This window comes from Protopterus annectens, chromosome 7.part0 (assembly GCF_019279795.1).
Source record: "Protopterus annectens isolate FY-2018-M chromosome 7.part0, PAN1.0, whole genome shotgun sequence".
In the NCBI taxonomy this organism is placed as follows: domain Eukaryota; kingdom Metazoa; phylum Chordata; order Ceratodontiformes; family Protopteridae; genus Protopterus; species Protopterus annectens.
In genome coordinates, this window is record NC_056739.1 from 783853837 (window position 1) to 783879934 (window position 26098).

Genomic DNA, 26098 nt, shown 5'->3' on the forward strand with positions numbered 1-26098 from the left:
ATTCACTGGAGTCCAAAAGCTTTGGAAATGGCTTTGTAACCTTTTCCAGACTGAAGGATGTCAATTAATTTTTCTCATCTGTTCCGGAATTTCTTTAGATCGCGGCATGAAGTCTTCCTTTTTGGGATCTTTTGGCCTACTTCACTTTTTATGACAGGTTCTGTTTGTGATTTCTTGATTCAACAGGTCTGGCAGAAATCTGGCCTGGGTGTGGCTAGTGAAACTGAACTCAGCTTTCCCAAAAATGTGATTAACAACAGTTAATTTCATGATTTTAACAGGGGGGGGGTTACCTTTTCACATAGGGCCATGTAGGTTTGGATAGTTTTTTTCCTTAATAAATAAAATTATCACTTAAAGACTGCATTTTGTGTTTACTTGGGTTATCTTTGTTTAATATTTAAATTTGTTTGATGTGAAACATTTAAGTGTGACAAACATGCAAAAAAATAAGAAATCAGGAAGGGGATATACTTTTTCATTGCACTATAGAATCGCTGTGCAAGAACTTACCATAACTTTAGATGTCCTCCTCTTCCATGTTGCAGTATTCAGTCCCACCCTCCTACTTCCTCTTTACCTGTTTAGACACCTGAGGGGGCAGATTTCTCTCCACCTACCAAACGTCTGACATCAAACGTCATACATACCCCTGCTCCTAAGACTTTGGTATACTTGCTTGGATGTCCAGTGCTGCATGGAGTAACCTCGCTACAGTAATGAATACTGCAACATGGAAGAGAGGGACATCTGTGGTTATGGTAAGTTCTTACACAACTATTCTTTTGCCATGCAGCTGTACTTTTGAGTGGAGGGAGGTTTTGATGTCCACAGCATCAGTTATAGTGCTTACAGTTTTTTGTATTCTCTGCTGTGATTCATCATTATTTAACGTTTTCCCTTGTTATTTCTCCCTTCCTGCAGGACCGTTCAGCACCCAAGAGATGGCAGAGTGGTTCCAGGCTGGCTATTTCAGTATGGCGTTGCTAGTGAAAAGGGGCTGTGATGAAGGGTTTCAGCCACTGGGAGATGTAATAAAAATGTGGGGCAGAGTGCCTTTTGCTCCTGGACCATCACCACCTCCGTTGCTGGTAAGTTTATTGCTGATCTACAGTAGAAGTGAATTGTGTTGTGTTTGTCTGTAAATGGAACTGCTGTTTGTCAGTAAGAAATGTTCCTTTTAACATGCAAGGCAAATAAGTGTTTCACTAAGAACAGAGATAATTTTTTCAGCTGAATAGATAGAGAACTGTTGCTGTCAATGTTAAATGAAAATGTTGCTTTAAGAGCAGTGAGAAACTTTGCTGTATGGTTTATGCAGGTTTACTTAATGAAACAAACTCTGTGTAAAAAGAGGACCGAGTTAAGTCCAGGCAGAGCGTTGCCTGCCCTTTTAGAGGGAGGATTTGATGTCCACAGTAATGGCTAAGTAAGATAGAGCAGAGTAAATTAAGTTTTGGAATAAGATACCAAGCAGAAGCTGTGTAGGTTGTTTCCCTATGAGAAATGCATGGCTCAGAGAGAGAGAGTACTGAAAAACTGTCTCAGTTGTATAGGATCATATTGAAGGCACCAGCTGTGAATTTTTATTAATCGTGGTGAGTTTTGTTTTGGGAAGATCATGAGTTTTTGTTTTTGTACTGTAAACACTTTTGCTAGGTCTCTGCTGTCTTTTAATATTTCGCATTAGTGGGTTGCACTGGACAGCTTTATGGCACATTTTATTCCATGACACATTCTGAAGACACTACTTTCTGTTGTTTAGAAGGTGATCACCTGTTTTGAAGATGCATTTTCCCCATAGTGAAAATGTATGTTTTGTGAACTTTCTTTTTTCCCCCATTTTAGTGCATTTGTTGGTCAGTTTGTGAGGATATATGTAGAAGAATTACTGCAAAGTATCACAGATGTAGCAGAAGGGACCAAACTGATAGCTACTCCAGGGGGTGTTGCCACTAAAACAACTAACTGCTGTCATGGAGATGAGAGAGAGCATCTCATGGAGATGAACCATATCTCATTCTCATCAAAAAAATATGAACTAATTGAGAAAGTAGTTGCCTTTTCAGTTGTATTCCCATAAGAGTGTTTGGTTCTGAGCCATTTGGGCCAGGATTTTGTCAATTTTGCTGACCTGAAAACTGTTAAAAGCCTTCATGAACTTGGAGGAGAGTATCAGGATCGTGTAAAGGTTAAAAAGGCATTTAGCTGCTGTTACTTTAGCGACACAAGCACAAAAGTTTGCTGGCTAGATTTGTCTTAACCGAATGGTAAGATTATAGTTGTGCGACTTAAAAGCATATAATTAATTTATGGATTAGATCCTGATAGTCATCATCATAAAAGTAAATGGAGTAAAACGTTGGCCAGTGACAAATTTAAGAGCTCTTTACGTACTGGTTTAAGAAAGTAGATGTGTCAGATTGACTCTAGTGACTGTGAATGTTTCAGTATTATAGAAGACAGATTGTAAATTCTTTGAAACTACTTTTAGATTGAGCATGCTAGACTTGTAGTAAAACCTGTCTAATGTAACATCCTGTACTTAAGCATCAGAGATCCTCTGGGCACCACTCGTCAGTACTCAACAGAGATTACCTAGGACTAATCTTCAACCAAAAGCTATTATTCTACAAGGACATCATAATGCAGGTCAATAACTTGTTGATTCAGTTAGAGTTTTGTACAAAATATCTAAAATGTTAACTCAAGCAAGGCAAACAATTGCCATGAATGTACACATCCCTTCAACTTTATTTCCGTCTGCCCACAATACTGTACTCATTAAATCGACTTAGAATAGAGTAGTTGTATTCATATACATGAGTAAGCATTGCTGCACTATCCTCAAAGGAAACTATCTGCTACTTGCACCTAGAGCAGCTCAGTATACTTCTCTGCAAAATATATAAATGATGGCTGCTGTCCACTGCTTCTTAGTGGGGTGCAGTTTTAAAACCAGATGTCCTTCTATTCCTATGTGCAGTGTTCTTGTTGGAGGGATTTTCCACCTCTGTTAACCCATATGTCGGCTCCTATACAAAAGCTTCAGCTTGGCTGTTGCAGCTGCATGGGACGTCACACGTAGGGCCATAAACCAGGTTCCTTAAATGTGATGTCTGCACGCAAACACGTCAGCACTTTTCAGCCGCAGACGAACAACGCGTGTGCTTTGCTTTTTCAACGCAAACATCTAAAAACTAAGTACCCCGTTTGGGGGGGGGGGGTCCTTCTATTATCTTGCTAAGCTTGGTTTGTTGTAGCTAGCCATAGCCGATGTCAGCAAAAAAGGGTAAATGCCAATGCGGGCACCAGATTCCCCATAAAGATTCGCATGACCGCTGAGTTTTTTTTTTTGCTTAGGCCGGGAGCACGACCACAACACCTGCTCCATTTGCCAATCATTTGTACCTAAAACCCTATGCAGCCATCTGGCCGCCCTTAATCTTTATTTGGAGAACCAACGGCTTAAGCTTTTAACCCTTAGGATGGTTCCCAATTCAGAGGCATCAACAGAACCTCCGTGTAAGGCGGCCAAGTTTCCTAGGCCCTCTTCCTCTGCTGCTTTGCTTCCGTATGCCCTGCCATCTTCAGATTCAGGTGTCGAGGGGCACTCGGAAGAACCATCGACTTCAGCGGCGACCTTTGTGGAAGCTGTTTTGCCCGACGATGACCGGCATGTCCCTGGAGCAAGCCCAGACACCGACTACCATCATGGCCGAGGGGAAACCAGATTTAGCAGATCCTTCGACCGGGATACTTCCTTTGGAAGCTACTTCTGTTATATCTGTATCCGACTCCAGGCCTACGCCCAAGTCCACTCCATCCATAAGAAAACAAAAGGCCAAACATTTGACCATGTCTAAGGAATGCTTACCTAACTGGCAGTCTTCACTTCCTCCTTGATGCAGGCCTTTATATGGCCCTCAGGCCTTCAGCCTCATCTACCTCCACTCCCTGTTATCTCTGCATACTTGGATGCTTTTTCCTCTGCATCTAAGATACCAGACTCTCCGCCACCTGCCCCTAAACTCACAGACCGCTTTTACAAGGTGCCTGAGGATCAGAAATTTCTAGTCAACCCCCCAGGCAGACCCAGCTGTGATTGCCACATATCCAGACAAACAATCCAAACTCATTTTGTCTGCCTCACCCTTAACACTGACAAATATAACAAATCTGTGGATATGATTGATAAGGTTTACACCTCTTCCACTTTGGCTTTTAGAGCCATCAATTATCAAACTTATATGACCAAATTTGCTTTGGACCTGGTTTCTCAAGCTGCCACCTTACTAGCCAATACTCCTGACTGCCCCACTAAATCTGACATTTCTTCTAAACTTTCTCTGGCTGCCCAAGTAGCCAGACACTCTTATCAGATGCAGCTATGATGCTGCAGAGGCTTATGCCTGCTCTGCACCATATGCCTCTGTTTTCAGGAGGTATTCCTGGCTTAGGCTTCAGCACCTACCAGAGGACTTTGTTTAAGATCTTGGAAGCCCCCTGGACCGTAATTTCCACTTTGGAAAACAATCTGCAGATCTGTTCAAGAATCTGCAAGAAGAGGGTAAGGAATTGCAAGACATTAAACATTTATTGGTGTCTTCCATCCTCAAATACTATAGGAACTGCCTGGCCAGGGCCACTTTTGTCAGGCGTAACCCAGCCCCTGCTGGATCTGCCTCTTCTAGGCCCAGAAGAGGTACCAGAAGGCCTTCCTCTACCAGGATGTCTGCCCCTCAGCCTCCCCCTAGGCAGCCCTTTCAAGACAGAGGAGGCCCCAACAGTGCGCGACTGCCTTGCCCCCCTACCACTCTCTGCCCGTGTGTCTCACTGCCTGCCCTTTTGGAAGACCATCACCACAGACAGACAGGTCTTGGCTGTCATCTAAAAAGGATACTTCCTTTCCTGAAAGGAAAGACCACCCCTAAGAAGTTTTCCCTTTCCCCCCAGAAATCAAAGGCATCTTTTGCCACAAGTCATGACAGACCTTCTGAGTTTGGGTACAATAGAACCTGTTCCCTCAGGACAGGAAGGAAAAGGCTTCTACTCTTGGCTGTTCCTGGTCCCCAAAAAGATGGACCATGGAGACCAATTCTAGACCTTTCCTCCCTGAATCTGTTCTTACAGATGCCACCTTCAGAATGCTGTAGCTCCGAAGCCGCCTCCTTTTCATACCTGCCAAGATTTTCATGGCCACATTGGATCTAAAAGAGGCTTACTTGCACATTCCCATACTACCCCCCCCACAGAAAATATTTACGTTTCTCTGGACTCTCCTCTCATTTCCAATTTACTGTCTTGCCATTTGGTCTGTCCATTGTCCCCAGAGTATTCACAAAATGCCTGGCACCTGCCATTGCCCATTTCAGAAAACAGGGAATTTTGATGTATCCCTACCTAGATGTCATCCTGATCCTGGCAGACTGCAAAGAAATAATTTCTGCCCATCTGCTATTCACCATGTCCCTTCTATAAAGTCTGGGGTTTACCCTCAACCTCCCAAAGTCATCCCTGACCCCAGAGCAAGGCAAGATATTTCTGGGTTGCAGAATCAGGACAGCCCTAATGAAGGCTTTTCTATCCCAAGACAGCTGTCTGACCTCCCATTTCAAAACCCTGATGCAGACCCATGTAATCACTGCAAGGCAATTTCTAAGGACCCTGGGCCTTATGCCAGCAACCATCCCTTTGCTGCCACTTGCAAGATTGCATAAGCACAAGCTACAATGGTATCTAAAAAAAAAAATTTGGTCTCAACACCTGCATCCCTTGGAACAAGCAATTACACTCTTACCCTGCCTAAAGGCAGAGGTTCACTGGTGGATTCAACAAGCTCAATCCCGGCCTTCCCCTTCAGCCCCCACTTCCAACTCAGGTAATGCATACAGATGTATCAAAATCAGGATAGGGAGCCACCTTGGCATCCTACAGGGTTCAAGCAGAATGGCATCCTTTTTCTGAAGGCCAAACACACAAATGTGAGAGAAATCGCAGTTCTCCTGGCCCTGAAAACCTTCAGCCCCCTGCTTCTACTAGGTGTGCTCCTAATAGTTAAGGACAACACCACAGTGATGTGGTATCTCAACAAACAGGGAGGGACAAGAGCTTACATCCTGTGAAGACTAACATTGCGGATTTGGGAGCTAGCCTCTCGCCGCAACCTGTCCCTGCAGGCATCCTACATCCCCTCGCAGGACAAACAAACAGGCAGACCTTCTGAGCAAAACATCCTCCCCACAACATGAATGGATGCTGGACAGGGACAGTCTTTCTGGATATAGTCCACTGGTGGGGCATTCCTGAAATAGACCTGTTTGCCTCCCCCCAGAACAGACAACTGCAGACCTTCTGCGCCAAGACCTACTTCCCCCTAGCCTGGAGAGTAGTAGACACTTTCAGCATCTCTTCGAAAGGGAAGTTTCTATATGCCCCCCTCCCACTGATTCAAAAAGTCCTCCTGAAAATCAGGAGAGGAACGATTAGTCTTGTTTGTGACATCCTATTGGCCAAGACAGCACTAGTTCCCCCTACTTCACAATCTAGTCGAGGACAATCACCACAAGTTACCCCACAAGGTGGACCTTCTGACACAACAAAAGGGAACTCTCATCCACCCATACTTGCAGATGCTGTCACTGACACTGTGGGTGATGAACTTTTAATTCCCTTCAGGCACCCACTACTCAGAGGACATGCTTTCACTCCTGAGGGAGACCAGGAAACCTACTACAAGAAAAACATACCTAGCTAAATGGGAAAGATTCTCAAATGGTGTCTGGACAAGGGTAGGGACCCATGCATTGCAGAGCCCCCCCCCCCCCCAGTCCTAGCTTACATGTCATCTTATAAAAGGTGGACTGTCATACTCTTCAGTTAAAGCTCATTTTTCACAATCTCAGCCTGCTTACCCTTGGAACCACCCCTGCTAGTCAGGCTTGATAAGTTTTTCTTAAAATGGGTCCTACGTTAAGTCCCCAAGGAAACCCATCCCACCACCCTGGGACTTGAACTTCATTCTGGAAAAGCTAACCCAGCACCCTTTTGAACCTGCTGGGACAGCTACCCTTGAGATGTGTACTTGGAAAACAATCCTGCTAGTGGCCTTAACTTCAGCCAGAAGTGTGTCAGAACTACAGGCTTTAATAGCCTGTCCCCCTTGCACGACTTTCCACAAGGGTAACACTTAGAACTAACCCGTCCTTCATGCATAAGGTAGTCAACAATTTGTCATTAAACCAGTCTATTCACCAGCCCACTTTCTTCCTTTCTCCCACCAATGAAGGGGAAAGGATTCTTCACTCCCTGGGTGTACACAGACAGTTGAGAGTCTACCTGGGCAAAACAAAGTCCATTAGGAAATCCAGTCAACTCTTTATTTCATACCACGTCAGGGTCATGGGCAAGGCATTCTCCAAACAAACCATCGCCTGCTGGATCAGAAAAGCCATTTGGTTCTGTTAAACTCACCATGGGAAAAAAATCCCACTAGGAGTCAAAGCTCACTCCAGCAGAGCAGTGGCAGCCTCCAAAGCCTTCATCAAAGGTCTGGACACTGCTTCCATTATGGAAGCAGCTACATGGTCCACCATACACACCTTCACCAAACACTACAAACTAGACAATGTCTTCAGAGCATGAGCAGAATTTGCCAGGGCAATCCTACAGGGATTCTTAGAATCAGCCTCTTCTTCCGCCACCCTTCCTTCCAACTAAGCTGTGGTACTCTCCCACAACAAGAATACTGCAGAATTGAAATAGAAGGACATAGAATAGTTGTGTAAAATCTTACAATAATGCTAGATGTCCTTCTCTTCCATGTTGCAGTCTTCCTTCCCTCCAAAACCCCCTTCTTTCATTACCCAGTACAGCATACCCTTAGCCTCCTGGTACCCTATTCTCTGCACTGGGAGCCTATGAAAACTACATAAGGGCCCTATGGCCCTATACCTAACATCACTGGCATACACTCCTGCTGGGCCTTGTACTCCTTCTGGGTTTTCAAGTTCTGAGGTCTTTGCATGCAGACGTCACATTTAAGGAACCTGGTTTATGGCCCTACGTGTGATGTCCCACGCAGCTGCAACAGCCAAGCTGAAGCTTTCGTATAGGAGCCGACGTACGGGTCGCCTGAGGCAGAAAATCCCTGCAACAAGAATACTGCAACATGGAAGAGAAGGATATCTATGGATGTTCATCGTGTTACCCTGCTGCAGTCATCACACTTGGGTTATCCTGTCGTCAGACGGTCCCGCAGTCGGCCGGATTTCCAAAGTCTTGGTCTGACGTCGGTTGCTGTCGCCTCATCCCTGACGTCAGTGCGCCAGGGGTACATATATTGCAACCGATGCCATTTTCTTCAGTTTTTCTTGCCGCGCGGTGCCCGAAGCAGAAGCAGTTCGCAAGTGCCGGTCGGCCGACTCCTGAGATTTTCGCATTTCAGACCGAAGTCTTCTATAAAGCTAAGTACCCCGTTGGGGAAACTTTTCTTGCCTCAGACCGGTGTCAGAAAAAGTTAACAATTGTATTTCTTGTGGGAAGCAAATACCTCATAAGGATTTTCATTCTTATTGCATACCTTGCCTAGGCCCTGATCACGACGTCACTTCTTGTCGTTTTTGTGCTAGATTTAATAAACGTGCTATTAAAAGACAATTTGATTTCGCACGACACTTTTTTGGCAGAAAATTTAATTATAACATGCCGTCGGAGCTACCGGCGTGCACAAAAAGCACAGGGATAAGGATCGACAGCCCAGGCCTAAGCCCGATTCCGAGGCCTCGGTTGATCCGGTCTCTGGTTATCAGTGAGGCTCTGACGCAGCCTCTGACTACCGCAGTTCAGGAACCCTAGACCTCTACGGATATTTTGACGGAATGTACTAGGCCGACGCAGCCTTTTACTTCAGGCCCTACCGACGATTTACCTTCCAAGGACGTCGTTACTTCTGAAACGCCATCGTCTTCTGAAGGCGTTTTCAGACCGACGACTCTTACAGTCAAAACGTTTACCAAATCGAAGACTCCTTCAAAATCGAAAAAGGCTTCACAGTCTCCTGTTCAAGGCCCTATGCCTAAGAAACAGATGCTCAAGATGGCTGAAGATTTGATTTCTCTTATCAGGGGTTCTCACCCTCCTCCTGACAAAAGGCCTAGACAAGAGGAAGAATCTGTTTCCTCTGAACAACTGTCTATTTCTTCGGATTCCTCTGAGGACCAAGACTATTCCTTCTCTCCTTATGAAGATTCTGATGCTGAGGACTCTATTCCCTCAGCTTCCCCTCCAGAAGATTACTCTTTTGGGGAAACTTTACACACTATGAGGGAACATTTTCACTGGGAAGGTCAGGATTACTCTTGATTCCAAGAAAAGGCTCAGAGAGTTTCTTTTACTCCCCCAACACAAACCTCTAGCCATCCCTCCTGTTTTGGACGTTGTGGATGATGTCCATTTAGAATCCAGTTTCAACCCTGTGGATGATGTCTATTTAGAATCCAGTTTCAACCCTGACTCTCTGCCTCCTGCCCCGGCCAAGCTTGACAGATACTACAGAGTTCCTGATTCCCACAAATTTCTTTACAAAAGCCCAGTAGCTGACCCAGAGACATCTCCCAGGGTCCCAAGGGGGCTAAGGCTTCCATGGCTAAAAATCCAGTACCTTCTGAAAGGGATTCAAGAGCACTAGACAGATGGGGAAAAAGGTTTACACCTCAGCCACTTTAGCTATGAGAGCTCTAAACTGTCAATTTCATATGCTTAAGTATCAGCAATTTCTGATCTCTCAGTTAAAACAAAATATAACCACCCTCCCCCAACAATCTGAATTGAAAGAAGTACAGGATTTGTTGCACGCCACCGAGCAGGTGGGCAAACATATACCTTACAATGTGGGTTTGATTCCTTGGAGGCCTCCTGCAGAGCAGCTGTCACTGGATCAGTTATATGTAGGCATGCCTGGTTAAGGGAACAAAGTCTGCCTGATCATGTTAAAGCAAAACTACTAGATACTCCCTTACAGCAGGATGTTCTTTTTGGTGTTAAAGCAGAAGTTTTAAAGAAAATGGAAGATAAGGCAAAATCAATGCAGACAGTCAAAGATTTCCTACAGGTACAACCCTCTCGCTTCAGCAGAAACTGGCCAACAAAAAATTGGTCCTTTCTAGCCACTGACAGGCCGCAGAGGGGTAAATACAGGCGCCCAAGGGGCAGAGGACAACCACAAGCTCAGTATAAACCTCGCAAATGGGGCACTCCAACCCAGAAGGGAGGAGAAGACAGGCCTCAACCCATCAGAAGGCAAACTCAGTGACTTGCACCTCAGCTGGCCAAACAAAGCTCTTTTGTCAGCCCCCCTGGGGGGAAAACTAGCACTGTTTGCAGACAACTGGCTCATGGTCACAAAGGACAAATGGGTCCTAGACATAATTTTACGAGGATACAGATTCCACTTACACACCTTGCCAATAAAAAGAGGAATGCCAAACCTGCCACAAAATCAAAGGGCAGAGGCTCAAAAACAAATTACAGCTCTCATGGCCATGAGAATTATTCAAAGGGTACCAACTCAAGAGCAAGGCCAAGGATTTTACTCAAGACTCTTCCTAGTACCCAGAAAAGAAAATGCTTGGAGACCAATTCTGGACCTTTCAATTCTAAACACTTGCTTACAAGTTCCCAAATTCAAGATGCTAACACTACAGCAGCTACTTCCCATGTTGGGCAAGGAAGCATGGCTGGTAACGTTGGACCTCAAGGAGGCATACCTGCATGTCCCTATCAGACAAAGTTGCAGAAGATACCTCCGTTTCATTGCAGGTTCAACCCATTATCAATTCTCTGCACTGCCCTTTGGCTTATCTACCGCGCCCAGAGTATTCACAAAATGCCTGGCACCAGTAATTGCATACTGCAGGCAAAGAGGGATTCAAATATATCCATACCTGGACGACTGCCTCATCCAAGCAGAAAGAAAAGACTTTCTCTTACAACATCTGTCTTTTGTGAAGCATCTACTAAATTGTCTGGGGTACACAGTAAACGAAAAGAAGTCAAAACTAGTACCCTCACAAAAAATGACATTCCTGGGTGCCAGCTTGGACACAACGGCCCAGAAGGCTTATCTTACACCAGACAAGCAATTACAACTGACTCAATATTTCAAGGCAGTGGCAACAAAGACCCAATTAACTGCAAGAAAAATTCTGCAGGCTTTGGGCTTCATGGCATCTTGCATTCTGATAATACCATTTGCAAAACTGCATATCAGGAAATTACAATGGTACCTAAAAAGCGTATGGTCTCAACACAGCCACAGCTTGGACACAGTGATATCTCTCATTCCCTGCCTCCCAACAGGAATTTCTATGTTGGGCACAGGCATGTCACCTCAACAAGGGTCAGCCTTTCATCTTGCCCCCACCCAGGCAAACTATCACAACAGATGCTTCAGACTATGCCTGGGGGGCACACATGGCAGGGCAATGCATTCAAGGCCTATGGACTGCAGAACGAAGAAAACTGCACATAAACCAAAAAGAGATGCTAGCTGTACAGAAAGCTCTGACAGCCTTCAAGGATCTACTACAGCCTGGACAACTGGCAATAAAGACGGACAACACCACAGTAATGTGGTACATAAACAAACAAGGGGGCACACATTCCTACCCTCTTTGCAGGCAGGCAATAATCTTATGGAACACAGCTCTGGCCTACCAAGTCCAGTTACAAGCTCACTTCCTGCCAGGACAGAAAAACACTGTCAGACGACCTAAGCAGAAACATCAAAGATCCCCATGAGTGGAAGCTAGACCCACAAATATTTGCAATGATAACTCAAAGATGGGGCCTACCAAATATAGACCTGTTTGCCAGTCCTCAAAACTACCAGCTGACAACATTTTGTACAAGGACATTCCACCATCAAGCTTGGAAAGTGGACGCTCTTTCCTTCAGTTGGAAAAACCTGACAGCATATGCCTTTCCTCCATTACCTCTTCTCACAAAGGTTCTTTTGAAGGTCAAAAAGGAGAAACCTCGAATGATTCTCATAGCCCCAAACTGGCCACGCCAGCACTGGTACCCGCTATTGAAGAATGTGGCTCACAGCCCACCATGGATATTGCCTCAAATACCTCATTTGCTCACGCAGCAAGACGAGCAGATTCTACACAGCCAGATCAAAACTTTAAACCTGGCTGCATGGCAAATCAATTAAGCAGCCAACCAGCTCCTCTTCACAAGCAGTACTGGATGTTATTCTAGAAGCCAGGAGGCCAAGCACCAGGAAGGCTTACTCGGACAAATGGAAAAGGTTTTCTGCTTGGAACCAAGCTAAAGGCCAAGACACAACTCAGCCTCATATGCCTCACATTCTGCAGTATTTAGCTGAGATGTTGCATAAAGGACTTTCCTTCTCCTCAATTAAAATCCATGCTTCAGCTATTTCAGCTCACTACGACACAAATCCACCTTTATTTTCAAACCCACTCCTAAGGCAGTTCCTCAGAGGGGCAAAAAACATTAGACCACCTAGAAGAGCTCCTACACCAACATGGGACCTCAACTTTGTTCTGGAAAAACTAACGCTACCTCCCTTTGAACCAGCTTTTTCTGCAGACCTTCAGTTCCCATCTTGGAAGACTGCCCTGCTCCTGGCAATAACTTCTGCTAGGATAGTTTCAGAATTACAGGCACTTATGGCAGTGGAACCTTTCCTCATTTTTCATCAAGACAGAGTTTCTCTACAAACTAATCCTTCCTTCATGCCTAAGGTGGTTTCCAGTGTAGCTTTAAATCAAACCATCCATCTACCCACTTTCTTCCCCAATCCACAGAACAAAGGTGAGAGACTCCTGCATTCCTTTGACATTCACAGGCAGCTTCGATATTACTTGGATAAAACTAAGGCTTTCAGAAAAACTGACCAGCTCTTTATTTCCTATGCTACAGCTTCTCAAGGGAGGGCCATATCCAAGCAAACCATTTCAAAATGGATAGGCCATTGCATATGATTCTGCTATACCCATCATGGGAAACCAGTTTCTCCTACCATTAGATCCCACTCTACCAGGGCAACAGCTACCTCTACAGCCTTTCTCAGGGGGTTTCCTACCAAGGAAATTTTAGAAGCTGCAGCTTGGAGTTCTGTACACACCTTCACCAAACACCATCACTTACCTCTTTATTCTAAGTCCAGAGCAGGCTTCGCCACTGCAGTTCTGCAGGGCCTCATTGCCTCCTCTAACCCTCTATAATGCCTCCACCCTACCTTAGCTTTGGGACTCAACCCAAGTGTGATGACTGCAGCAGGGTAACACGATGAATATAGTGCAGTTTTGTACCTACCATAAATGTAGATGTTCGAGTGTTCACCCTGCTGCAGTCCAGGTTACCCTCCCTCTGATCTACTGGCTAAATCTTTGCTATACCTTACTGATGTATTTGATTATAGCTGAAAGGTTTTTGTGTTTGTACAGTGTTCTCACCTTTTGGTACTAATTTGGATCAACTTTTTGGGGGCACCTGACATCTGGGGCAAGAAAAACTGAAGAAAATGGCGTCGGTTGCAATATATGTACCCCTGGTGCACTGACGTCAGGGATGAGGCGACAGCAACCGACGTCGGACCAAGACTTTGGAAATCCGGCTGACTGCGGGACCGCCTGACGACAGGATAACCCAAGTATGATGACTGTAGCAGGGTGAGCACTCGAACATCTACATTTATGGTAGGTACAAAACTGTACTTTATGGTAGATTTTACACAACTATTCTTTCTATACACTAGCAATACCAGGTTTCATAGGGAAGTACTAAGCTAGCTGCCCTTGTGCGCAATTTTAAGCCTAGCTAATTGAAGGAAGGTTGGTAATGCTTAATGTCTTTAACTCGGTGATACAAAATTCAGGGTTTGATTTTTGGCTAGGTGTGTAATAATCTGCAGATTTGCAACTTAGTGTTTGCCTGTGGACCCCTTCCCTTTTTGTGTTTTGAATACCTTTTTCTGTTTGGTTATAGATTGGCCTTCTCATCCCATGGTTGGCAGTTATATATTCATAGATTGTTACTGGGCTTACGACCTAGGGGGGCCTTTCTTAGCCTAGCCAAGTTTTCCCGAAAGAATAATGATGTTCTGTGTCTGAATAGGACATTGGGTGCTAGGCATTTATAAGCTACCTTTATAAGTGACATGGTTGCCAGGATCGGTGTCAATTACCTATTCGTCATTCACTGGTCTAGGTTGAGCTTAAAACTGGGTAATTGATGAACTCAACTTCACATGGATGAAAAGCCTGTTCCATAGAATGCGTAGTCTGCGGGATTCACCATTCTCTCCTGCATGTTTTGTTTATTTACCGACAAAATTCGGGTCCCTAGACCTATTTCTGGTACTCTTTGACTTACAGATATGTAGGAAATTCATAAGTGTGGGATTTGCAGATACCTTGTAAGCCAGGTATAATTCACCCTTCAGCATTTCTGTAGAAGACTGAGTAGAGGGAAAGGGCTTTAAGGTGCTCTGCAGAAGGCAGGTGTTACGCCTTGTATCCTTTTTGTAAGGAATGTCTGAGGCCGCTCTAGTTGCTGCATATGCTTGGTCAGGTATTTGTACCAAAAACGGCAGAGTAAAGTGGGATAATAACTTCTTTGGACTTAGATGACATGCCCTTACTTATAAGTTGCACAGCATTAAAGGTTTCTTCACTACTGTGGCCATGTAGTGGTCGAAGGTAAGGCTGTTGTCTACATGCATGCTCAGATCCCTGGTGAATGGATCGACTCTTAGGGGCATGTTATCAACATGGTAATTAACTGGGATGGTTGATTTTATCCCATAGGTAATTTGAGGGGACCCATTGTGTGTGGGATAAATTGTTTAGCTTATGCCTCTGTTAGTAGTGCAGTATTTAATTATACAAGCTACCGTTCACTCTTTATATATGTAAAAGAACTTTCTCAAAATATAATTCCAGCTGTTTGGAGCAATCTTAGGAAAATAGACCAAGTAGATGTTTCATAGTGACCCTATGGATGGTCTTAGTTTACTCTGTAATGGTATTTACTTTCCAAAATTTGCAAGATTCTGTTTACCATAGGACAGCAAAACTGATGCAGGTGTAACTATCCCCCCTCTTCTTGTACAGGTGTACAACATTCACTTGCTGATGTCTAATCCGTTACACTGTGTTAACATCTATCATTGCTGTGAGCTTTTGCAGTTTGCTTACATAAACCTCTGTGTTTATACAGAAGTTTACATTGTATATTTAAACAATTGTATGTATTCTTGTAAATATTTTACACTTTTCTTATTTGGTGTCACAAGTCCCTTATGTATACACGCGTAATCTTTGCAAAATGCCTTGATGGCATTATTATTATTATTATTATTTTTGTATTTCTAAGTGCATCTTACTTGTTGATCAGATTTTCAGTTTTCATTTTATCCTTGACATGTATGGGTTTGGGTCTGAGCTTTGGAACCGAATTGGCTGTTCCTTCAGCTCCCAAAAGCCAAAGACTCGCAAGCTTATTATGCCAGCCTCCCCACTCGCCCTTAACCACAATGCTCTTCTCCTAATTATCTCAGATCTTGTTTGCCGTTCTTTATGACAGATGCATACACCATTGCTCTCGAGCTGAGTGTTGCTTTATTGATATATTTTCAACCTTTGAAAAAGTTTTCTACTTTATTGCTTATTAGTCGTTAACCCACCCACTGCTTTCTAACCTTCTTAAAATTGCCCCTTCCTCTTTCCGTACACCTCTGTGTATTCTGAACTTTCTTCCGTACACCTCTTTGTATTCTGATCTGTCATTGTTGATAGTTTCCTTCCTGCTGCTTTCTCCTTCTCTTAACAAAAAGAAAAAAAAAAAAAAAATTTCTTTCTATAGTGAGTGTTTCTGTTTGCGTGTGTGTGTGTTGTATAGTTTGCCTGTTGACCCCATTGTTAAGTCTTTGAAATCTCTTCAGTATGACTGATGAACTTAGTGTTTGGATTCAAAAGATGCCCAAATGTGGGCACAATGTCAGGCGCTCGATTACTGTGCGTCTATTTACTGGCCCCTGTTCACCTTCAAGAAACTGCTCTGTATTTTGTAGATGTTCATCGTGTTACCCTGCTGCAGTCATCACACTTGGATTATCCTGTCGTCAGGCGGTCCCGCAGTCAGCCTGAATTCCAAAGTCTTTGTCTGGCGTCGGTTGCTGTCGCTTCTTCCCTGACGTCAGTGCGCCAGGGGTATACAAGAGGCATCCAATGCCATTTTCTTCAGTCTTTCTTGCCGGGCGGTGCCCGAAGCAGAAGCAGTTCGCAAATGCCGGTCAGCCGACACCTGAGATTTTCTAATCGAATTTCAGTCCGAAGTCTTCAAAGCTAAGTACCCCGTTGGGGAACCTTTTCTTGCCTCAGTCTGATGTCAGAAAAAGTTAACAATTGCATTTCTTGTAGGAAGCAAATACCTCATAAGGACTTTCATTCTTATTGAATACCTTGCCTAGGCCCAGACCACGACGTCACTGGTTGTCGGTTTTGTGCTAGGTTCAATAAGCGAACGATAAAGCGACGCTTTGATTTCGCACGACACTACTTCGGTAGGAAATTTAATTACACTATGCCGTCGGAGCAACCGACTACCGGCGTGCATAAAAAACGCAAAGATAAAGACAGGCAGCCTAGATCCAAGCCAGACTCCAAGGCCTCGGCTGGGCTGGTCTCCAGTTTTCAGTGAGGTGCCTACGCAGCCCCTGACAACCTCAGAATTGGAATCCCAGACCGCTTTGGATTCTCAAGCAGAGAGTTCTAGGCCAACGCAGACATTTTCTTTAGGCTCTACCGACAACATTGCAGAAGGAGAAGCTGGTGCTGCGGAAATACCTTCGGTTACAGAAGGTGTCTTCAGACCGACTACTCTCACCATAAAATCTTATGCCAAGCTTAAGACTCCTCTAAAACCAAAAAGACTGCACATCAGTCTCCAGTTCAAGGCCCCATGCCTAAAAAACAGATGCTTAAAATAGCTGAAGGTTTGATTTGTTTAATCAGGGGTTCCCAACCCCCAACCCCCCCCCCCCCAGACAAAAGGCCTAGACAAGAGGAGGATTATGCCTCCTCTGATCAAGTGTCTATTTCCACAGGCTCCTCTGAGGAACAGTATTACTCATTTCCCCCTTATGAAGATTCTGATGCTGAAGATTCCATTTCCTCAGTTTCTCCCCCTGAAGACTATTCCTTTGGGGAAACCTTACATACCTTCAGGAACATTTCCACTGGGAAGGTCAGGACTACTCCGACTCAAAGAAAAGGCTCAGAGAGTTTCTTTTACTCCCCCAGCACAGACCACTTGCTATCCCTCCAGTTTTAGACATTGTGGATGATGTTTACTTAAAATCTAGTCTAAATCCAGATTCTCTGCCTCTTGCTCCAGCCAAACCAGATAGATATTAGAGTGCCTGACTCACACAAATTCCTTTACAAAAGCCCTGTTGCTGACCCAGAGACGATCTCCCCAGGGTCCCAAAGGGGCTACGGCTTCTATGGCTAAAAATCCTGTACCCTCCGAAAGGGACTCCAGAGCACTACATAGGTGGGGGAAGAAGGTTTACACCTCAGCTACTCTAGCTATGAGAGCACTAAATTGTCAATTTCACTTGCTGAAATACCAGCAATTCCTAATGTCTCAAATAAAACAAAAGATGAGCACGCACCCTCAACAGTCTGAATTCAAAGAAATGCAGGATCTGTTGCATGCAGCTGAACAGGTGGGCAAACATACTTTACAATGTGGATTTGATTCTTTGGAAGCTTCCTGTAGAGCAGCTGTTACTGGGTCTGTTATACATAGGCATGCTTGGTTAAAGGAGCAAACTCTGCCTGATCATGTTACAGCAAAGTTACTAGATGCAACCTTACAGCAGGATGTCTTATTTGGGGTTAAAGCAGAAGAGTTTTAAAGAAAATGGAGGATAAGGCAAAATCTATGCAGATGGTCAAAGATTTCTTACAGGTACAACCCCCACGCTTCAGCAGAAATTGGGCAGCAAAAAATTGGTCCTTTCCAGCTTCTGACAGACCATAGAGGGGTAAATACAGACGCCCAAGGGGCAGAGGACAAGCACAAATCCCTTACAAACCTCGCCAATGGGGCACTGCAACACAGAAGGGAGGAAAAGACAGGTCCCAAACTACTAGAAGACAAACACAATGACTTCAACCTCAAACTGCCAAGCAAAAATCTCTTGGCAGATCCCTTGGGAGGAAAATTAGCATTTATTTATAGACAACTGGCGCATCGTCACAAAGGACAAATAGGTCCTAGACATTATCTCACAAGGATACAGATTCCATTTCCACACCTTGCCAAGGATAAAAGGAATGCCAAACCTGCCACAAAATCAATGGGCAGAGGCAGAAAAACAAATTACAGCTCTCATGGACATGAGAGCCATTCAACTAGTACCTACACAGGAGCAAGGCCAGGGATTTTACTCAAGGCTCTTTCTAGTCCCCAGAAAAGACGATGCTTGGAGACCCATTCTGGAACTTTCAATTCTAAACACCTTCTTGCAAGTACCCAAATTCAAGATGCTAACACTACAGCAGCTTCTTCCCATGTTGGGCAAGAAAGCTTGGCTAGTAACGTTGGACCTCAGAGTCATACCTGCATGTCCCTATCAGACAAAATTGCAGAAGATACCTCCGTTTCATTGCAGGTTCAACCCATTACCAATTCTCTGCACTGCCCTTTGGCTTATCTACTGCACCCAGGGTCTTCACAAAATGCCTGGCACCAGTAATTGCATACTGCAGACAAAGAGGAATTCAAATATACCCATACCTGGACGACTGCCTCATCCAAGCAGAAAGCAAGGGACATTCTCTTACAACATCTGACTTTTGTAAAACACCTTCTAAGTTGCCTAGGGTACACAGTAAACGAAAAGAAATCAAAATTAGTGCCCTCACAAAATATGACATTCCTGGGTGCCAGCTTGAATACAACGGCCCAGATGGCTTATCTGACGCCAGACAAACAACTACAACTAACTCAATACTTCAAAATAATGACCAAAAAACAAGGCGCAGGCACTCGAAACCAACCAATAAATGTAGAAAAGTGTGCCCTGGTCCGCTTGTGAGTAACACCCGTTGTCTGATGAAGTCTTTGGTGGTGGCATGATCAGTGTGTTAGTGTATTAAAGAGCGTTCATCCTATCTGAGGTTTCGCTGCTATTATTTCAAGTTTTGCTGCTATTTTTTTGTACTACTGTTAACTGGATGTGATTTTGCTGCTATCACAATCTTCAATCAAGTTACTGGTGTTTGGTGTTACTCACAAGCGGACCAGGGCACACTTTACTTCAAAATAATGGCAACAAAGACCCAACTCCCTGCAAGAAAAATTCTGCAGGCTTTGGGCTTCATGGCATCTTGCATACTACTAATACCATTTGCAAAACTGCATATGAGGAGATTACAATGGTACCTGAAAAGCGTATAGACTCAACACTGCCACAGCTTGGAAACAATGATACCTCTCATTCCCTGCCTTCAACAGGAGTTTCTATGGTGGTCACAGGCATGTCACCTCAACAAGGGTCAGCCTTTCACCTTACCCCCAGCCAGGCAAACTATGACAACAGATGCATCAGACTATGCCTGGGGGGCACACATGGCAGGATTGTGCGTTCAAGGCATATGGACTGCAGATCAAAGGAATCTGCACATCAGTCAAAAAGAAATGCTAGCTGTACAGAATGCTCTGACAGCCTTCAAGGACCTCTTACATCCAGGACAGCTTATAATAAGGACAGACAACACCACAGTAATGTGGTACATAAACAAGGAGGTGCACAGTCCTACCCTCTATGCAGGCAAGCAATGACCTTGTGGAACACAGCACTGGCTTACCAAGTTCGATTACAAGCTCAATTCCTGCCAGGAAAAAAGAACACATTGGCAGACTACTTAAGCAGAAACATCATGGATCCCCACGAGTAGAAACTGGATCCACAAGTATTTGCAATGATAACTCAAAAATGGGAGCTGCCAGACAGACCTGTTTGCCAACCCCCAAAACTATCCGCTTTCAAAATTTTGCACAGGGACATTTCACCATCAAGCTTGGAAAGTGGAAGCACTCTCATTCAGTTGGAAAATGCTGACAAGTATATGCCTTTCCTCCATTGCCCCTTCTCACATAGGTGCTGCTGAAAGTCAAGATGGAGAGACCTCGAATGATACTCATCGCCCCGGACTGGCCACACCAGCACTGGTACCCACTACTAAGGAACATGGCCCAGGGCCCACCATGGATTTTACCACAAATTCTTCATCTACTCACACAGCAAGGGAGTCGGATTCTACACAGCCAGCTCAAAACCTTAAATTTGGCTGCATGGCACATCACCTAAGCAACCAGCCAGCCCCTCTTTCACAAGCTGTTATGGATGTCATTCTGGAGGCCAGGAGGCCCAGCACTAGGAAAGCCTACTCAGACAAATGGAAAAGATTTTGCGCCTGGAACCAACCTATACCCTTCAGCCGGACATGCCTCATATTCTACAATATTTAACTGAGATGTTACACAAAGGACTTTCTTTTTCATCCATTAAAATCCACGCCTCCGCTATTTCAGCTCACTACAACACGGATCCCCCCTTATTTTCACATCCACTTCTAAGGCAGTATCTCAGAGGGGCAAAAAACATTAGGCCTCCCCATAGAGCGCCAACACCAACTTGGGACCTAAATTTTGTTCTGGAAAAACTTACGCTGCCACCTTTTGAGCCAGCTTTCTCTGCTGACCTAAAGTTTATATCATGGAAGCCTGCCCTGCTGCTAGCAATTACTTCAGCCAGAAGAGTCTCAGAGCTACAGGCACTAATGGCAGTAGAGCCTTTCCTCATTTTTCATCAAGACAGAGTTTCTCTACGAACTAACCCCTCCTTTATGCCAAAGGTGGGTATCCAGTGTGGCTCTAAATCAAACCATCCATTTACCCACCTTCTTTCCAAATCCACAGAACAAAGGAGAAACACTCCTGCATTCCTTGGACATTCACAAGCAACTACGTTATTACTTGGATAAAACTAAGGCTTTCAGAAAATCTGCCTAACTTTTTGTATCCTATACTACAACATCACAAGGAAAGGCCATCTCAAAACAGACCATTTCCAAATGGATAAGACATTGCATACGTTTTTGCTACACCTATCATGGAAAACCAGTTCCTGCTAGCATAAGGCCCCACTCCACCAGGGCAGCAGCTACATCTACAGCCTTCCTCAGGGGGGTGCCAACCAAGGATATTCTGGAAGCTGCAACTTTGAGTTTAGTACACACCTTCACCAAACACTATCACTTACCACTTTACTCTAAGACTAGAGCTGGCTTCGCCACTGCAGTTTTGCAGGGCCTTCTAGCCTCCTCTAACCCTGTTTGACTCCAGCTCCCATCCTTAGCTTTGGGATTCTACCCAAGTGTGATGACTGCAGCAGGGTAACACGATGAACATAGTACAGTTTTGTACCTGCCATAAATGTAGATGTTCGAGTGTATACCCTGCTGCATTCCAGGTTACCTTCCCTCCATCCCCTCTGACCTAATTAAAACCTTTCAATACCTTAAAATCTGATACAATCTCTGTGGTGTATTATAGCTGGAGGGATGTTTTGTTTGTGCTAAGCTTTTATTATTGGCACTATCTACTGACCAACTTTTGGGGGGGCACCTGACATCTGGGGCAAGAAAAACTGAAGAAAATGGCGTCGGATGCCTCTTATATACCCCTGGCGCACTGATGTCAGGGAAGAAGCAACAGCAACCGATGCCAGACCAAGACTTTGGAATTCAGGCCGACTGCGGGACCGCCTGACGACAGGATAACCCAAGTGTGATGACTGCAGCAGGGTATACACTCGAACATCTGCATTTATGGTAGGTACAAAACTGTACTTTTCAGTCACAGGGTGCTAGTGCAAAGAAGTAACAATGTATTTTGAAGGGTATGCTGCCATCTGCCTTCTGTGAGGCCTTATCTGGTGCTGAGAAAGCCAAGAGTAAGATAGATGTGTTTTCCCTTTCTTCCTCATCTTCTTCCAGAATTTTGAAGAAACCAAAAAGGAAAAGCCTATCGGTGCCTTCTACTTCATCGGCACCATCCTTGAAAAGGACTAAGTCTTCGGTTCCTTCAGAACTGAGCGACTCCTCTACTAAAACTTCAGTCCTGAAGGGGCCTATGGAACTGAGTTTATCAGAGCAGGCAGTTTTCGACACGTAACGTTTTGCTGCAGGACCATTTGGAATATTTGACACCAACATTGTTGGCGCAGACATCTTTCATTGCCAACTACTTCAACACCAAGTAAGCAGTTTGAGGAGCCATCCATTATAGATCTTCTGTAAACCTCATATTCACCCTCTTTTGACCACTTTGCAGGAAGGCTGCCTTCACCTTTTCTGGAAAGGCCAAAATCACCCTCCACACTTTCTGTCCATTCCACCAAGAGATTAACTGAGGATGATGTGGAGAGGCTGGTGAGTAAGATACTTTGGGCAAGAGGATTGTCAGGTACCTCTTCTGCTCCAGCCCCCTTAGGTATGGGAGCTGATTCTTTCGTTATGCCTCTAGGTGTTCTTCGCGTTTCACTATTGCAATCATCACATTTGGGTTATCTGCCTGCAGGTAGCCCTCAGTCGGCCTGAATACCAGAGTCTTGGGATTTCTGCATCAGATGCTGTCGCTTCTTCCATGACGTCAGGGGTATAAAACATCCAGCCAACGCCATTACATCAGCTTTTCTTGCCGTGCAGTCTCCGAAGCAAAAGCAGTTGGCAAGTGCTGGTCAGCCACCTCCTGAAATTTTCATTTTTTGAGTTTCAGACCTGAAGTCTTCTAAAAGATAAGTACCCCATTGGGGATCCTTTTTTCTTGCTCTAACCGATGTCAGAAATAGTTAATTGAGAGATTTTCACTCTTACTGCGTCACCTGTTTAGGCCCAGACCACGACATTCCTCGCTGTCGGTTTTGTGCCTTGTTCAATGCCCAAACTATTCGTCAGGCTATTTTTGTCACTAAATTCTTACGCTCTCGTTCTCCGTATTCAGAAATGGCTTCTGTAAGCCATCCGACTACCTATCTTCCGAAAAAACGTAAGGATAAAGACAGAGACGCATAGGTCCAAAACTGCCAACGACACTTCCGTTAAGCTAGTCGCCAGTCCGCCGGTGCTCAGTGAGGTGCTTTTGCAGCCCCTGATACCCACTTCTACAGATTCACAGGCCTCTCCTGAGACCTATTCGGAGTCAGGTATGCCGCGAGATGCTTCTTCGACTATGGAACCTGCAGATATCTCTACCTTGGATGGGTTTGGAGCCACTGTGCAGGCACTGACTTCTGAGGGTGTGTTCAGGCACTCCGATTTTCATATTAAACCGACGACTTGGTTTCAAACCAAAAATACTGAATTTTTCAGGCCTAGAGTTCGCACTACGCCGAGGAAACCGGCCAAAGCGCATTCTCAGGCCCACATGCCACAGACACAAATGCTTAGAATGGCTGAAGACCTTATTACTTTAATTAGGGAAAGCCAGCCTTCCCCCTCAAAAAGACCAAGAACTGATTTTCCTTCTAATTCTTCAGATCATGTGTCCGATGACTCTGACCTTTCTGATTACCAGGACATACCCTTATCTACCTATGAGGATTCTGATTCAGAGAATTCCTTTCCCTCTGCTTCCCCACCAAAAGATTTTTCCTTTGGTGAAACCCTGCATACCCTTGAAGAGCATTTCCACTGGGAGTGCCAGGACTACCCAGAGTCTAAAAAGAAACTCAGGGAATTTTTAAACTTGCCTCAGCACAGGCCTCTAGCTGTCCCTCCTGTTCTGGAAATTGTAGATGTCTTCATGGAATCCAGCCTTACCCCTGATACTTTGCCTCCAGCTCCCAGGAAACCTGACCGATACTACAGAGTACCGGACTCCCACAAATTTCTCTTTAAGAATACTGCTGCGGATCCAGAGACCATTTCCCAGGGACCTAAAGGCATTAAGGCTACAACAGCCCAAAACCCTACCCCTTCAGACAGGAATTCTAGGGCTTTAGACTGGTGGGGTAAGAGAGTATACACCCTCTACTACTCTTGCCATCAAGGCTTTAAATTGCCAGTTTCATATGTTAAAGTATCACCAACATATTATGGAGCTAATTAAACAGAAAATTATGTTGATTCCTGATTGTGCAAAACATAAAAATTTACAAAAGTTAATGCTAACCAAGTTGGAAAACATACTTTGCAATGTGGTTTTGATGCCTTAGAAGCATCTTGCAGGGCTGCTACCACTGGGTCTGTTCGTAGAAGGCATGCTTGGCTTAAGGAACAAATCTTGCCAGACCATGTCAAAGCAAAATTACTAGATGCTTCATTAAACCAAGAATGCCTGTTTGGCACTAAAGCAGAAGTCGTCCTCAAAAAGATGGAGGAAAAAGCTAAATCTATGCAAACTATTAAAGATTTCCTACAGGTACAGCTACCTAGATTCAGTAGGCATTGGCCTTCAAAAATTGGTCTTTTCCAGTCCCTCACAGACCTTCTCAGTCCAAACCCAGGGGCAGCAGACCACCAAAACTACAGTCTCAGGGTATGCACAGATCTAAGCAATGGAGTGCTCCCACCTCTAAAACAGGGAGTAGTAAGCCACCATCCTCTGGTAAAATTTCACAGTGACTTAGTCTTAACTCTTCCAAGCCTTGCCCAAGTACTTGCAACTTTAGGAGGAAAACTAGCCCTGCATGCAAAAAACTGGGAGTACATTACTCAGGACAGATGGTTTTTGAACATTGTATCTCAGGGATACAGATTCTACTTCCACTCACTGCCAACCCCAAGCAGGTGGCCAGACCTCACCCCAAACCAGTGGGCAGAGGCCCAATAGCAAGTACTTTCTCTTCTCAGTATGAAGGCTGTTCAACCTGTCCCAGCAGAGCAAAGAAAGGGGACAATGTTTTTACTCCAGACTGTTTCTGGTACCCAGGAAAGAAACCTCTTGGCGCCCTATCCTAGATCTGTCTATTTTAAAACACCTTCCTAGTGGTTACAAAATTCAAAATGCTTACTCTCCAGCAGTTGCTTCCTGTGCTAGCCAAGGACTCCTGGCTAGCCACCCTAGACTTAAAAGAAGCTTATCTGCACATCCCCATAAGGGAATCTTGCAGGAAATATTTACGTTTCAGAGCAGGCTCTATGCACTATCAGTTCTCTGCACTTCCCTTTGGCTTATCTTCCGCACCCAGGGTATTCACAAAATGCCTAGCTCCCGCCATTGCATATTGCAGGCAGAGAAAAATTCAAATTTACCCATACTTGGATGATTGCCTGATGGAAGATGAGACTGCATTTGACGCAGGACCCTAGACTTCGATAATCAGGCCGACTGAGGGGCTACTGCAAGCAGATAAACCTAAATGCGATGACTGCAACAGTGAATACACTCGGAACATCTACATTTATGGTAAGTGTACACAACTGTACTTTTCGGCGGCTACATTTGTGGAAGCAGCCTTGGATGCCCCGGTAGGCACATCCTCTGAGGTTTCCGAGGTAGAAAGGAACCAGGCTTTGCAAGATGGCCCATCCACGGTTCTGGAAATGGAATCCTCTCCCACAGGCTAGATGCCCGACATTAGGCCTACTCCGTCCACTAAGACTACTCCTCTCAAGAGGATACAAAAATCTAAACATTTGTCTACTTACACAGAGGACCAACCAGACTGGCATACATTTTCACAGTCTTTGGTTCAGGCCTTTATGGCTCTTAGGCCCACAGCCTCCCCTGTTGCTACATTACCTGCTGTCAGCTCCAAGCCAACCTCAGCGGCTTCCATTCATCCGAGCCATACTCAGGAGGAAGACGACTCTTCTTCCTCAGATGAATCTGTAACCTATACATCCCAGTTAGCTTCCCCTCTGGTTTACTACTCCCAAGATAAGGACTCCTTAGAAGGAGACTCACCCCCTAAAGATATTTCTTTTGGGGAAACAGTTACCAACATGAGACGGTATTTCCATTGGGATGCCCCTCAGATGACTGA

General features: G+C 44.7%; 1 protein-coding gene across 1 annotated transcript in view; it reads left to right on the forward strand.

Annotated features, from left to right (window-relative positions):
* Positions 1–26098, forward strand: part of GIGYF1 (GRB10 interacting GYF protein 1) — a gene marked incomplete in the record, with an annotated part of 2892461 nt that overhangs the window by 1431543 nt on the left and 1434820 nt on the right. The window contains 1 exon segment of the mRNA XM_044077309.1: positions 925–1091. Coding sequence (XP_043933244.1) covers positions 925–1091 — 167 coding nt within the window.